At 44.4% G+C, this 13,549-nt stretch overlaps 1 protein-coding gene across 4 annotated transcripts in view; it reads left to right on the plus strand.

Annotated features, from left to right (window-relative positions):
* Nucleotides 1–266: 266 nt before the first annotated feature.
* Nucleotides 267–13,549, plus strand: part of ARID4B (AT-rich interaction domain 4B) — a 163,739-nt gene continuing 150,456 nt past the window's right edge. For all 4 annotated transcript variants that reach the window (XR_004434429.1, XM_033200311.1, XM_033200313.1 and 1 more), the window contains exons 1-2: nucleotides 267–737; nucleotides 1,537–1,591. Coding sequence is in view for 3 of the 4 variants with exons in the window: in XM_033200311.1 (XP_033056202.1) it covers nucleotides 1,586–1,591 (6 nt within the window). In the remaining variant the exon portion in view is untranslated. The remainder of the gene's footprint in view (nucleotides 738–1,536; nucleotides 1,592–13,549) is intronic.

The raw sequence follows: 13,549 nt of genomic DNA on the forward strand, positions 1-13,549 counted from the left end.
TCTCCGGTCCACGCTGGCGCAGGGCATCGTGGGCCTTGCAGTTCTCGCGGACGAGGATTTGCGCGTTGGCTCCAGAGGCTGGACTTCATTTCCCAGGAAGCCTTGAGGCGTAACTCTCTGTTTCCATAGAACTGGTGGGAAAATGGCGTCGTTGTTTGCATCCAGCTACCAATAGGAACAGTGTATAGGCGGGTTCTAAAGAATTTTAACCAATCCAAGGTCGTCTAAGAGGCCATCCGGGAAAGAGGTAGGGGAGGGGGGAAAAAATCTAGGGGAGGGGAGAAAGGAAGGGGGGGGCACCTAGAGTCGGGGTGGGGGGAAGCGATGTTTGCCCGTCAGTCGAGTCCGGAGTGAAGAGCTCGGTCGCCGGAGCGGAGGGAGAGTCTTGAGCTTCAGCTTGCCGCCGCCACGGCCACCGCCTGGACCTTTGCCCGGAGGGAGCTGCAGAGGGTCTATCGCCGCCGTCCTCTGGAGGGCAGCGCGTTTGGGGGCCCGGACCTCCAGTCCGGGAGGGATTTTTCGTCGTCCCCCTCCCCCCAACCAGGGAGCCCGAGCGGCCGCCAAACAAAGGTACCAGTCGCCGCCGCGGGAGGAGGAGGAGCCGGAGCCTCTGCCTCAGCAGCCGCTGGACCCGCCGCCCTTCTTCCCCATCTCTCCCCCAGGCCTACTGGTTTTGGGGGGGAGGAGGAGAGAGGGAACTCTGGACGTGCCAGGGTCAGATCTCGCCTCCAAGGAAGGTAGGGCCATTTTCTGGGGCTTTCGTGGTCTCCTAAGGGGGTTCTTTTGGGAGTCGCTGGGCCCGACCGAGGAGCAGAGGAAGATCGCGGTGGTGGTCCCTGCGGCGCCCGAATTCGGGGCCTCGGCCTTCCGGGAGCCCCCACCCCCCGCAGCCGCTGTGTCCGAGCCGCCCCTTGGCTGGGCGGCCGCACACTCAGCGGTTTAGCGGCCGCGGTCGGGGGCCCGGGAAGGGTGGGGGCCGTTCCGCCTCCGGGGCCCTCGGCCCTCACGTTGTCCCCCCGGCGGGGCCAGATGTTGATCCCGCTCCCACTTGTCGGGTCTGCGCCCGGAACGGGACGTGGGCAGGGGCTCTGCGGCGGGCCGGTTCAGCCCGCGGCCCACAGGCCCTCCTGGGCCCTCGGTGGCCCCCGGCCGGCCTCCACCTCGGACGCGGCGCATGGGGGCGCGGACTCGCTCGGCCGGGCGCTGAGGCCCGCGGGGAGAGCGGCCGGCCCCACGCCGGACGCCGGGCTTGTTGTGAGTTTGTTCTCTGACAGAAATGGCGTCATTGTCGTAGACGGGAAACTCCGTCGGGTCTCGACAATGGGGACGGGAAGCTGCCGAGCTGTGTAGGTGGCTGGGTTTGCGGGGATGGCGGGGCCAGAGGGAGCCCCGAGTCGGCGTGTGATGGTTCGGGGGCTGGCGCCTGGTGCGGCTCTTTCTTCGGGGTTCGGGCGTCGCTCGGTTCCTTCCCTCCGCCTCCGCCAGTGCAGAGGGGTGCCTGTGGTGCTGACTGGGTGTCTTTTGTTTCCCCTCCAGGTGCAGGTGAACCTGGTGTTTTAGAGAATATCTCGGTCCCAGAGTCATCATGAAGGTAAGATTGCCTGCAGAATACGAATCTCTGGGGTTATCGAATTCAGGAAGTAGGGGGTTTGGACGAGGTCGTCGTGTGGGGCTTCCGAGTTTTGCAGAGGAAGGTGTGTTTGGTGGCTTGGTGGCCGAGCCCTTCCCCAGAGAGACCGGGGTCAGCTGGCGGGCTTTGCTCTGGAGTTGGAGGCAGTTACAGGATATCTCAACTGAAGATGATTCTCCCATATTGAACCCCTCTTTTCGTAGGGAATGAGAGGAATAACGGCATGAATTAAAGTGTTTTAAAAGGTAAAATAAAAAGCAGGTCAGGTAATCTGACCCTGGAAACTGAACTGTATTGTGGTTCTATCAGTTACACTGACGAAAGAAAATCTTATTTATTGTGTGAACAGTACTATACAATTTTAGCAGAAAACTCTTTGACTCGTTACAAACATAATTTAATTGAAATATTTAAAAAGATAATTTTGGTGATCTTTACACAATTCAGAGATACCAATTGTTTCTTGTATTTCCAGGCCCTTGGGGTTATGTGGTTTATTTTTCTTTATTGATCTGGTTGGTCTGCAAATAAGTCAGAGGCTCTGTTGCGTTATGATGTGTGGAAAACTGATGGCCAGGTTCCTCTTAGACGTAAACATATTAACTGAGTGGAGAATAGGGTCAAAAAATTTGCTTAATTGTTGGAAGAAATGATAACCATAAAAATACAGTTTTTTTTGTCTCTTGAGAGAATATGTATATAAATGCTATTTTTTTTTAAACACATGCTAGAATAAAACCTTAGGTTTTTGAAAAGTCTAGATTCAACTGGTGGAACTTAGACACTAGCTTGTATTTTTTCATCCATTACAAATTCAGAAGTGCTTGAAAAGGGTAGAATGTTCACAAGTGTAGAAATGCAACAGATAGCATGTTAGAATATCAACGTTGTCTACTTTTGACAGTTCCTTTGAACTATTTAAAAAAAATGTCACTTGTCCTCAGAATCAAGACGATTTTGACAGTACTGCATCCAAATTTAAAATTTGTAATACCTGTGGTTGCAGAAGGTAAAAGCTGTGGCTACTTAAATTTTGGTCTACTATACAGAGTAATTAAGTTTAGTCTAGTTTTTTTAAGGTTTTCTCTTTGAGTTTGGGGTGCTGTAAACTACCTGAAACAGTTTATTCCTATCTCATTTTCATGTAAAAGAAAACAGCATAGACATGTTTCAGGAATGAATCCCTTTTGTTAGTCACAAATCCTAGCTATAACTCTTGTGACCTGTGTAAAACAGTGAAAAGTGCATTTATTAGGTAACTCATATATGTACCTTGATGTTGGGTGAGAATTTCTTAAGAAAAGTTTTGGTTTGAATAATAATAAGTTCAGAAGCCGAATAAATAAAAGGTTTAGTTTGGAGTAAATGTAATCTGTCACAGTTCGCAGTGTTGTAGTGCCTGCCACTTCTTAGGTGCTCTATAAATGTTTGGTTAAAAGAAATGTAGTTAAGTTGAAAGTCTTCGAGATTAAAATGTTTTTTTTTCTTCCTTTCGTTTCCTTTTTTTTAAAACTAGTCTGTTTAAAAAAATGAAAGTATGTCGGAAACTTTAGCCTTAAAAGTTTCTTGGTAGTACTAGCCAAATGCAAATTTTTTGGTATCATTTTAGAAATACTAATTTTAAGTGCTCAGCATTACATTCTACCTTTTTTTTTTTGAAAGGTACTTTATTGTTAAAAGGAAAAAGTTACTAAAATAAATTTCTAACTTTATACAAGAACTTCCTGTTATTGTAAGTATAGCAAATCTTCTCTTAGAGAATCTGCTAGTAATCATTAGTATTAAAAACTTAGCTTATTTCTTGCAACTTTATTTCTTATGTAATAAAAGATGAGAAGCTTCTTGTAATTTGTATTTTGCTTTAGCAAAAATTGCAATTCAGAATCTATTTAATGTTGAGTATGTTAGGCCTAAATTTTCTTTCTTTTTCTGTGTGTTCCCAATTTCTTTTTTTTTCTTTTTGATAATCTCACTATTTCACCCTGGCTGGCACGATCTGTAATTCCCACCTCCCGGGCTCAAACAATCCTCCCACCTTAGCCTCCTGAGTAGCTGGAACTACAGGCACACTTGGCTAATTTTTGTAGTTTTTGTAGAGATGAGATTTTGCCATGTTGCCCAGGCTGTTCTCGAACTTTTGGGCTCAAGTGATTCTCCCGCCTCGACCTCCCAAAGTGCTGGGATTACAGGCAACAGTCACCGTGCCTGGTGTAATTTCTGTATTACGATGATCATTGAGCTATAGTAGGTTTTATGCCATTTATTGGATCTTACCAAACATATATGTACTTCGGAGCAAGCTTTTAGGTTTGAGTTGTCTCTTGTATTAATGGCAACAAATCTTTAAATTGTATTAAGTGACAGTTTATTGAAGTGATTGAAAGTTAGATTGTGTAGTAATACTTTTTAGGTGTTTTTTTTTTTTTTTTTTGAGACGGAGTCTCGCTCTGTCACCCAGGCTGGAGTGCAGTGGCCAGATCTCAGCTCACTGCAAGCTCCGCCTCCCAGGTTCACGCCATTCTCCTGCCTCAGCCTCCCGAGTAGCTGGGACTACAGGCGCCCGCACCTCGCCCGGCTAATTTTTTGTATTTTTTAGTAGAAACGGGGTTTCACCATGTTAGCCAGGATGGTCTCGATCTCCTGACCTCGTGATCCGCCCGTCTCGGCCTCCCAAAGTGCTGGGATTACAGGCTTGAGCCACCGCGCCCGGCCCTTTTTAGGTGTTTTAAAGTTTAAGTGTTGTATGTTTTAGCAGTTTTCCCATGTACTACCTTTAAGAATTTATGCAAATACATTCCCATTACTGACTAATATATACTGTATTACTTTTTTCACAGTGTGTTTTTGGGGAATATGTAATATATAAGGAATTTGTGCTATAACATAGACCATGATGTTGGTGTTATGTTGAATTTATTTTTCATGCTCTTGATAGACTTAAAAATCAGTGGTACCAGCTGGGCGTGGTGGCTCACGCCTGTAATCACAGCACTTTGGGAGGCCCAGGTGGGAGGATCATCTGAGGTCAGGAGTTTGAGACCAGCCTGGCCAGCATGGTCAAACCCTGTCTCTTCTAAAAATACAAAATTAGCTGGGCATGGTGGCACATGCCTGTAATCCCAGCTATTTGGAAGGCTGAGGCAGGAGAATTGCTTGAACCCCGGAGGCGGAGGTTGCAGTGAGCTGAGGTCGTGCCACTGAACTCCAGCCTGGGCGAAAAAAGTGAATGTCTCTCAAAAAAAAAAAAAAAATAAATAAATAAAAATCAGCGGTACCATGTTATAAGGAAGTGGTAGATTATTAAAGTTTGTAAGTCATTCTTGTTTTTATTTATGAAGAGTAAATAAAACATTTTTACTTATGAAGAGTAAATAAGACTTATTTTTATTATGTCAGGTTGAGTTTTTTTTTTTTTGTTTTTTAAGACGGAGTTTCACTCTTGTTGCCCAGGCTGGAGTGCAATGGTGCGATCTCCGCTCACTGCAACCTCCGCCTCCCAGGTTCAAGCAATTCTCCTGCCTCAGCCTCCTGAGTAGCTGGATTATAGGCAGGCGCCATCATGCCCAGTTAATTTTGTATTTTTAGTAGAGACTAAAGGTTTCTCCATGTTGATCAGGACCACTCGAACTCCTGACCTCAGGTGATCTGCCTACCTCAGCCTCCCAAAGTGCTGGGATTACAGGCGTGAGCCACCACGCCTGGCTAATTATTACTATTTTTAAATCAAACTTTTTTTCCTGTATCTATATTGTACATGTTAATATCTTTCATTACATAGCAGTAAATTTTCAATCAAAATGGACTGGATGGGCTGGATATACCAGAATCTTTAGAGGATGAGTGATTTAGATGATAATACTTTGGCGGGCATGGTGGCTCATGCTTATAATCCCAGCACTTTGGGAGGCTGAGGTGGGTGGATTACTTGAGGTCGGGAATTCAAGACCAGCCTGGCCAAAGTGTTGAAAACCCCGTCTCTACTGAAAGTATAAAAAATTAGCTGGGCGTGGTGGCACATGCCTGTGTTCCCAGATACTCAGGAAGCTGAGGTAGGAGGATTGCTTGAACCTAGGAGGTGGAGGTTGCAGTGAGTCGAGATGGTACCACTGCACTCCAGGTTGGGTGACAGGGAGACCCCATCTCAAAAAAAAAAAAAAAAAAGATGATTATATTTAGAATCCATGTAGATTGAATTTTTCAGATGTACTTTTCTTTCTTCAATAACGATTTGCTTAGGTCACATGAAAATAATGGATTGATTACAAATTCCCTTTTTTAATACCCTGTGTGTGTACATGTGTTCTCTCTCTCCCCTCACTTCTACCTTTCTTTCTCTTCCTATCCACTCTGTCACTTCCTTCCCCTCTCTCCCTTCTTTTCCATCTCTCTATCATTTTTTCCTTCCCCTTCTTCCTTCTGTCTCACCTCTTTCATAAGTCATTCATTTAACCACAACCCCTTGCATGTGTCAGGTAATATAGAATGAAGGTGGGTGAGGCATCTAACCTGCTTTCACATGTCAGGTAATATAGAATGAAGGTGGGTGAGGCTTCTGACCTGCTTTCAGGGAGCCCACAGTATAGAAGAAGATGCAGATAAATAAAGCAGAACTCTCAGGGTATTGATTTATGAGTATTCCGACATAAAATAATTGTAGGAAATGCTATGAGAGAACAGAAGAGGACAGCTAAATCAGAGATCTCTGAAAAGTTTTCTGGTAGAGTTGACATCTAAGCTGAGTGTGAAGGCTTTTGCAAAGAAGGGAAGGAAATAGTTTTCCAGATAGAGGATAACTTACTGGAAAATGAACAAAACAAGGTGAAGTATCTGGAAACTGTAAGTAATTTGGTGTAACTGAATGAACTTAAAGCATGATATGTTTGGGTAGGAATAGAGGCAGTGGTGGGAGATGAAGCTGAGTCAGGGAGTCGAAAATTTTCTTGGCCGGGCACAGTGGCTCACACCTGTATAATACCAGCACTTAGGGAGGTTGAGGCAGGTGGATCAACTGAGTTCTAGACCAACCTGGCCAACATGGTGAAACCCGGTCTCTACTAAAAATACAAAATTAGCAGGGCATGGTGGCATCCGCCTGTCATCCCAGCTTGTTAGGGAGGCTGAGGCAGAAGAATCACTTTAACACGGGAGGTGGAGGTTACAGTGAGCTGAGATCATGATATTGCACTCCAGCCTGGGTGATAAGAGCAAAACTCTGTCTCAAAAAAAAAAAAGAAAAAATTTTCTTGAGGCCGGGCGCGGTGGCTCAAGCCTGTAATCCCAGCACTTTGGGAGGCCGAGACGGGCGGATCACGAGGTCAGGAGATCGAGACCATCCTGGCTAACACGGTGAAACTCTGTCTCTACTAAAAAAAAAAAATACAAAAAACTAGCCAGGCGAGGTGGTGGGCACCTGTAGTCCCAGCTACTCGGGAGGCTGAGGCGGGAGAAGGGCGTAAACCCGGGAGGCGGAGCTTGCAGTGAACTGAGATCCGGCCACTGCACTCTAGCCTGGGCGACAGAGCGAGACTCCGTCTCAAAAAAAAAAAAAAAAAATTTCTTGAAAACTACATGGAATCATTGAAAGTTGTTGAGAATTGTTTGAACCTAGGAGCTGGAGGTTGCAGTGAGCTGAGATTGGGCCACTGCAAAACAAGGGGAGAGCTGAATGTAAGGATGGAAATTCCAGGTAAGAAGTCCAAGTGGAAAGTGAATAAGGGCCTGAACTAATGCAGTGGAAGTGGAGCAGAGAGGATGGATCTGAGCCTTTTAGAAGTAGAATTCAGGGCCAGGCATGGTGGCTCACGCCTGTAATCCCAGCACTTTGGGAGGCCCAGGCGGGCGGATCACGAGGTCAGGAGATCAAGACCATTCTGGCTAAAACAGTGAAACCGTGTCTTTACTAAAAAAATACAAAAGAGAAAAAAGCCCAGCGTGGTAGTGGTCACCTGTAGGACGCTGAGGCAGGAGAATGGCGTGAATCCGGGAGGCGGAGCTTGCAGTGAGCCGAGATCATGCCACTGCGGTCCATCCTGGGCAATAGAGCAAGACTCCGTCTCGGAAAAAAAAAAAAATAAGTAGAATTCAGGACCTAGTAACTCATCCTGGGATAGGAGGAAGATGGAGGGTTTTTTGTCTTAGGAAATTAGATAGATGTTACTGTCATTTGAAGCATACTGTCATTGGACATGCTAGTTAAGATGTAAGAGTAATAGATAGGATGAAGTCGGAGGCTTGGTTAGTCTGGTGTGAATGTTAACCTCATAACTATGATATTTGAAGGGATTTAAGATCCATAACATGGCAAATTTTGTGCTATAAATTTGTGGTCCTTTTGATGAATAGGTAGTCTTGTAAAATACTAACTTGTTTTCTGTCCAGATTGCTAAATCTTTGTTTATTATAATTTAAAAAAATACTAGATGAGTACCTGTGTCACTGAAGAATGTGTTTTTGCCAAGTCAGCCAGTGAATTCAGTCATTGAACACATTGTGTACCTTGTACCAGACGTTGTTCTGGGTTTTGAGGATGCAGCAGTGAATAGAACAAGAGTTCTTACCTCATGGAGTTTACTTTCTACTATGGTGGACACACACTAAGAAAAAAAATAGTGGTAAGTGCTTTGAAGAGAAATCATACGGAATCAGAATAAGAGGTTAGAGTGACAGAGGGTGGGTTACTTTAGGTGATAATAGAGGGCCTTTTCGAGATGACGTGTAAGTGTGCTGTGAAAACAAGTGATAGAGTGAGCCATTCAGGTTTCTGGGGGAGGAGCATTCCCTGCAGAAAACAAGTGCAAATTCCCTGAGATGGAATGTGTTTGGCATGTTTGAGTGTGATAAATATTTAAGGAACATGAAGAAGGCCATCAGGGCTGGAGTGGTAGGAGAGGAGGCCAGAGAGGGTCACAAAGGGCCAGTACAATTATAGGGCCTTATAGGACATGGTAAGGACTTAAGTAAAATCTGACTGTGTTAGGAACCCTTTGAAGGGTGTTGAGTGAAGTAATGAGATAAACATTTTCACAAATGTTTGACTGCTGGGTAGTGAACAGATCATGGGAACACAAGAGTGGAAGTAGGGAGATCAGTCACAAGGCTGTCAAGCTAGTCCTGGGAGAGGTGGTGGTGAGGAGAATTAGTAGTATTGGGAATATATTTGAAGATGGGGATGATTGGATTTCAATGGATTGGGTGTGAGAGAAAATTCTACTTGCTGCAACTTGCAGATGTATGTCCTCCCACAAGTGCCCTCCCTCTTTCTTTGAGACGGAGTCTCACTCTGTTGCCCACGCTGGAGTGCAGTGATGCGATCTCAGCTCACTGCAGCCTCTGCCTCCTGGGTTTAAGCAATACTCTTGCCTTAGCCTCCCCTGTAGCTGGGATTACAGGCATCTGCCACCACGCCTGGCTAATTTTTTTTTTTTAATATTTTTAGTAGCGATGGGGTTTCACCATGTTGGCCAGGCTGGTTTTGAACTCCTGACCTTAAGTGATCCGCCTGCCTTGGCGTCCCAAAGTGTTAGGATTACAGGTGTGAGCCACTGCACCTGGCTGCCCTCCCTTTTTTTTTTTAAAAAAAAAGTCTTTTTGCTGTGATTGATTGGTAGATGGGATTCTTGGAACTGAGTATGACCATGAAGGCATTGTCAACTTTTAGCCTTCCCATATTAGTGAGCAGTGAACACTGAGTTGAGCAGTCCTTTCACTTGTTTTTTTTAATAAAAAAAAGGGATATAATTCACATACCATAAAATTCACCCTTTTTTTTTTTTTTTGAGATATGGCCATAGTCTGTTGCCCAGGCAGGAGTGCAGTGGCGCAATCACAGCTCACTGCAACCTTGATCTTCAGTAGGCTCATGTGATTCTGCTTCAATCTCCCAGGTAGCTGGGACCAGAGGTGCATGGCACCATGCCCAGCTAACTTTTTGTTTTTTGAGATTGATTCTTGCTCTGTCGCCCAGGCTGGAGTGCAGTGGCGCGATCTTGGCTCACTGCAAGCTCCGCCTCCCGGGTTCATGCCATTCTCCCGCCTCAGCCTCCCGAGTAGCTGGGACTACAGGCGCCCGCCACCACGCCCGGCTAATTTTTGTATTTTTAGTAGAGACAGGGTTTCACCTTGCCAGCCAGGATGGTCTCGATCTCTTGACCTGGTGATCTGCCCACCTTGGCCTCCCAAAGTGCTAGGATTCCAGGCTTGAGTTACTGTGCCCGGTCATCATGCCTAGCTAACTTTTAAATTTTTTGTGGCGGTCTCACTGTGTTGCCCAGGCTGGTCTTGAACTCCTGGGCTCAAATGATCCTCCCATCTTGGCCTCCCAAAGTGTTGGGATTACTGTCATGAGCCATTGCGCCTCACCAAATTCACCTTTTTAAAGTGTTCATAAATTTCTAGTATTTTCACAAGTTTGTGCATCCATCACTACTATCTTTAGAAAACTGTTTTATTATTTTTTTTGTTTGTTTTTTTAGAGATGAGATCTTGCTATGTTACCTAGGCTGGCATTAAACTCTTGGGCTCAAGTGATCTTCCACCTTCAAATTCCAGAGTAGCTGAGACTACAGGCACATGCTACTATCCCTAGCTATCCATTGCTACTATTTAACTCCAGAACATTTCCAAATTCCCAAAAAGAAACTTCTTATCCATTAGCAATCATTCACTGTTCTTCCTTTTTTCTATGCCTCCAATAACTAATCTAAATTTTTTTTTTTTTTTTTGAGAAGAAAGTCTGATTCTGTCCCCCAGGCTAGAGTACAGTGGCGTGACCATGGCTCACTGCAACTTCGACCTCCTGGGTTCAAGCAATCTTCCTGCCTCTACCTCCCAAGTAGATGGGGTTATAGGTGTGTGCCACCATGCCCAGCAAATTTTGGAATTTTTTGTAGTAGTGAAGTCTCACTATGTTCCCTAGCCTGGTCTGGAACTCCTGAACTCAAGTGATTCTCTTGCATTGGCCCTCAAAGTGCTGGGATTACAGGCTTCAGATGCTGAGTTTAGCATTTACTTTCTGTCTGTAAGGATTTGCATATTCTGGACATTTTCTGTAAATGGAATCCTATAATACATATGTGGCCTTTTGTGTCTGATTTCTTTTACTTCCCATAAGTGAAAGAGGTACCAAGTGTTGACTCAGCGCAGTGGCTCACGCCTGTAATCCTAGCACTTTGGGAAGCCGATGTGGGTGGATCACAGTGTCAGGAGTTCAAGATCAGCCTGGCCAACATGGTGAAACCTCATTTCTACTAAAAATTAAAAAATTAGCCGGGCGTGGTGGTGGGCGCCTGTAATCCCAGCTACTCAGGAGGTTGAGCCGAGATTGTGCCACTGCACTCCAGCCTAGGCGTCAGATCAACACACACACACACAAAAAAAAGAAGTAGCAAGTGTTAATACTATGCTTCTTTTTATTGCTTAATAATGCTCTTATCTTATGAAGATAAGATATTTTGTCAGTCTACTTATTTGGAGGACATATAGGTTATTTCTGCTTTTTTGCTTATTGTGAGTAATGCTGCTTTGAGCATTTGTATATAAGTTTCTTTGTGAACATGTATTTTTAATTCTCTTGGGTCCTGGGAGTAGACCTTTCAGTTTTTAGGGTACTAATATTACCTGTATGATAACCTGGAGAGTGCTGAGTATTTAACTTCATGTATTTTGTGTTGTGGCAAGTGGCCACCAAGGAGTCAGACATTTAAAAAATTAATTCAGTATTTATTGAATACTTATTATGTATTGGTCTCTGTTCTAGTCAGTTGGAATATGTCAGGGAACAAAACAGGTAGACATTCCTGGCTCTTTGGATCTCTTAGGAGTACAGGAAACTCTGATATTCAAGGTTTCTGTAGAAAATAATGTGCTTTGCCGGCCGGGCGCGGTGGCTCAAGCCTGTAATCCCAGCACTTTGGGAGGCCGAGACGGGCGGATCACGAGGTCAGGAGATCGAGACCATCCTGGCTAACATGGTGAAACCCCGTCTCTACTAAAAAATACAAAAAACTAGCCGGGCGACATGGCGGGCGCCTGTAGTCCCAGCTGTTTGGGAGGCTGAGGCAGGAGAATGGCGTAAACCCAGGAGGCGGAGCTTGCAGTGAGCTGAGACCCGGCCACTGCACTCCATCCTGGGCGACAGAGCGAGACTCCGTCTCAAAAAAAAAAGAAAATAATGTGCTTTTAGAAATCTGATAATTTTCGTTCTAAAATTGGAGACAGCGTTCAGGTTTGGGGAGGAAAAAAATGAGTTTACGGAAGTGTATAAACAGTTTACTAGAAAATAAAAAGCAGATCTACTAAGGTCAGCATAGACAAACTAATCTTCATGTTCACCTTACCATACTGGCTCTTATTTTTGACTGGTTAATAGAAGCAAGGAACATAATGAAAGAGTCAAAAAGGGAAAAGTTTTAAAACAACACTTGCCTTACTCTGAGCATAGTTTTCCCTTTCCTTAATTAACACTTGCTCATATATTACTCGGAAAGTCTAAGTGGAGGCTTCAGAGGAGAGGAGCCGTAGATAGCTTTCATCAGATTCTTGATGGAACCCACAATACAAATATTAGGAAACACAGCCCTGTGGTATCATCTGTTGACTGATCTGCTGTTAATCTATTTAACAGGAGGAGTTGTTTGTACATCCTTCTACTTTTACCATTAAAGAAAAAGTAATCAACTAGTCATTGTTCATTTTATTTTCAAATTTATTTTTGCTTAAATCATTGCAGAATCAGAAAAAAGTTTTCATTGTTTCTGAAATGTTAACATTTAGGTGAAATGCTTAAACAGGTTGAGTATCACTTATCTGAAATGCTTGGGACGAGAAATATTTGGGATTTTTTCAGATTTTGGAATATTTGCATTTATATACTTAGGATTTGAACATCCCAAATCTGAAAATCCAAAATGTTCCAGTGAGCATTTCCCTTTGGTGTCATGTGAGCACTCAAAAAGTTTCAGTTTTTGTAGCATTTCTGATTTTTTGTGTTTTACGTATGTATATGTGTGTATTTCTGTGTGTATATATATATATGTTGTTTTTTTGTTTGAGACAGAATCTTGTTCTGTCACCCAGGCTGGAGTGCAGTGGTGCGATCTTGGCTCATTGCAACATCTGGTTCCCAGGTTCAAACAATTCTTCTCCCTCAGCCTCCCAAGTAGCTGGGATTACAGGCCCCTGCCACCTCACCTGGCTAATTTTTGTATTTTTAGTAGAGACGAGGTTTCACCATGTTGGCCAGGCTGGTCTCTTGAACTCCAGACCTCAGGTGATCCGCCTACCTCAGCCTCCCAAAGTGCTGAGATTACAGTGTCAGCCACCGTGCCCAGCCTTATATATATTATTATTATTTTTCTGAGATGAAGTCTTGCTCTGTTGCCCAGGCTGGCGTGCAGTGGTGTGATCTTGGCTTACTGCAGCCTCTGCCTCCTGGGTTCAAGTGATTCTCCTGCCTCAGTTTCCAGAGTAATTGGGATTACAGGTGTGTGCCACCACACCTGGCTAATTTTTTGTGTTTTTAGTGGAGACGAGGTTACACCGTGTTGGCCAGGCTGGTCTCGAACTCCTGACCTCAAGTGATCTGCAAAGTGCTGGAATTACAGATGTGAGCCACTGCACCCAGCTGATTTTTGGATTACGGATACTCAATGTGAACTGCTTGAAATGTTTACTGTGTTGAATTCCTAAGAAGAATTTGAATTTTTTTCATTCATAAGTAGCCTTTGATCCATGGAAACATTTTATAAAATAATTTCCAAAGGTTACTCTGGAAATCTGGAATTATAGTCTGTAGCACATTGGGATTATTTATTTATTTAATTTATGAGATCAGAGTCTTGGTATGTTGCATAGGCTGGTCCCGAACTCCTAGGCCTGAGTGATCCTTCTGCCTCAGCCTCTCTAGTGGCTGGAACTGTAAGT

Source organism: Trachypithecus francoisi, unplaced genomic scaffold, assembly GCF_009764315.1.
Source record: "Trachypithecus francoisi isolate TF-2019V2 unplaced genomic scaffold, Tfra_2.0 Lachesis_group5, whole genome shotgun sequence".
Taxonomy (NCBI): domain Eukaryota; kingdom Metazoa; phylum Chordata; class Mammalia; order Primates; family Cercopithecidae; genus Trachypithecus; species Trachypithecus francoisi.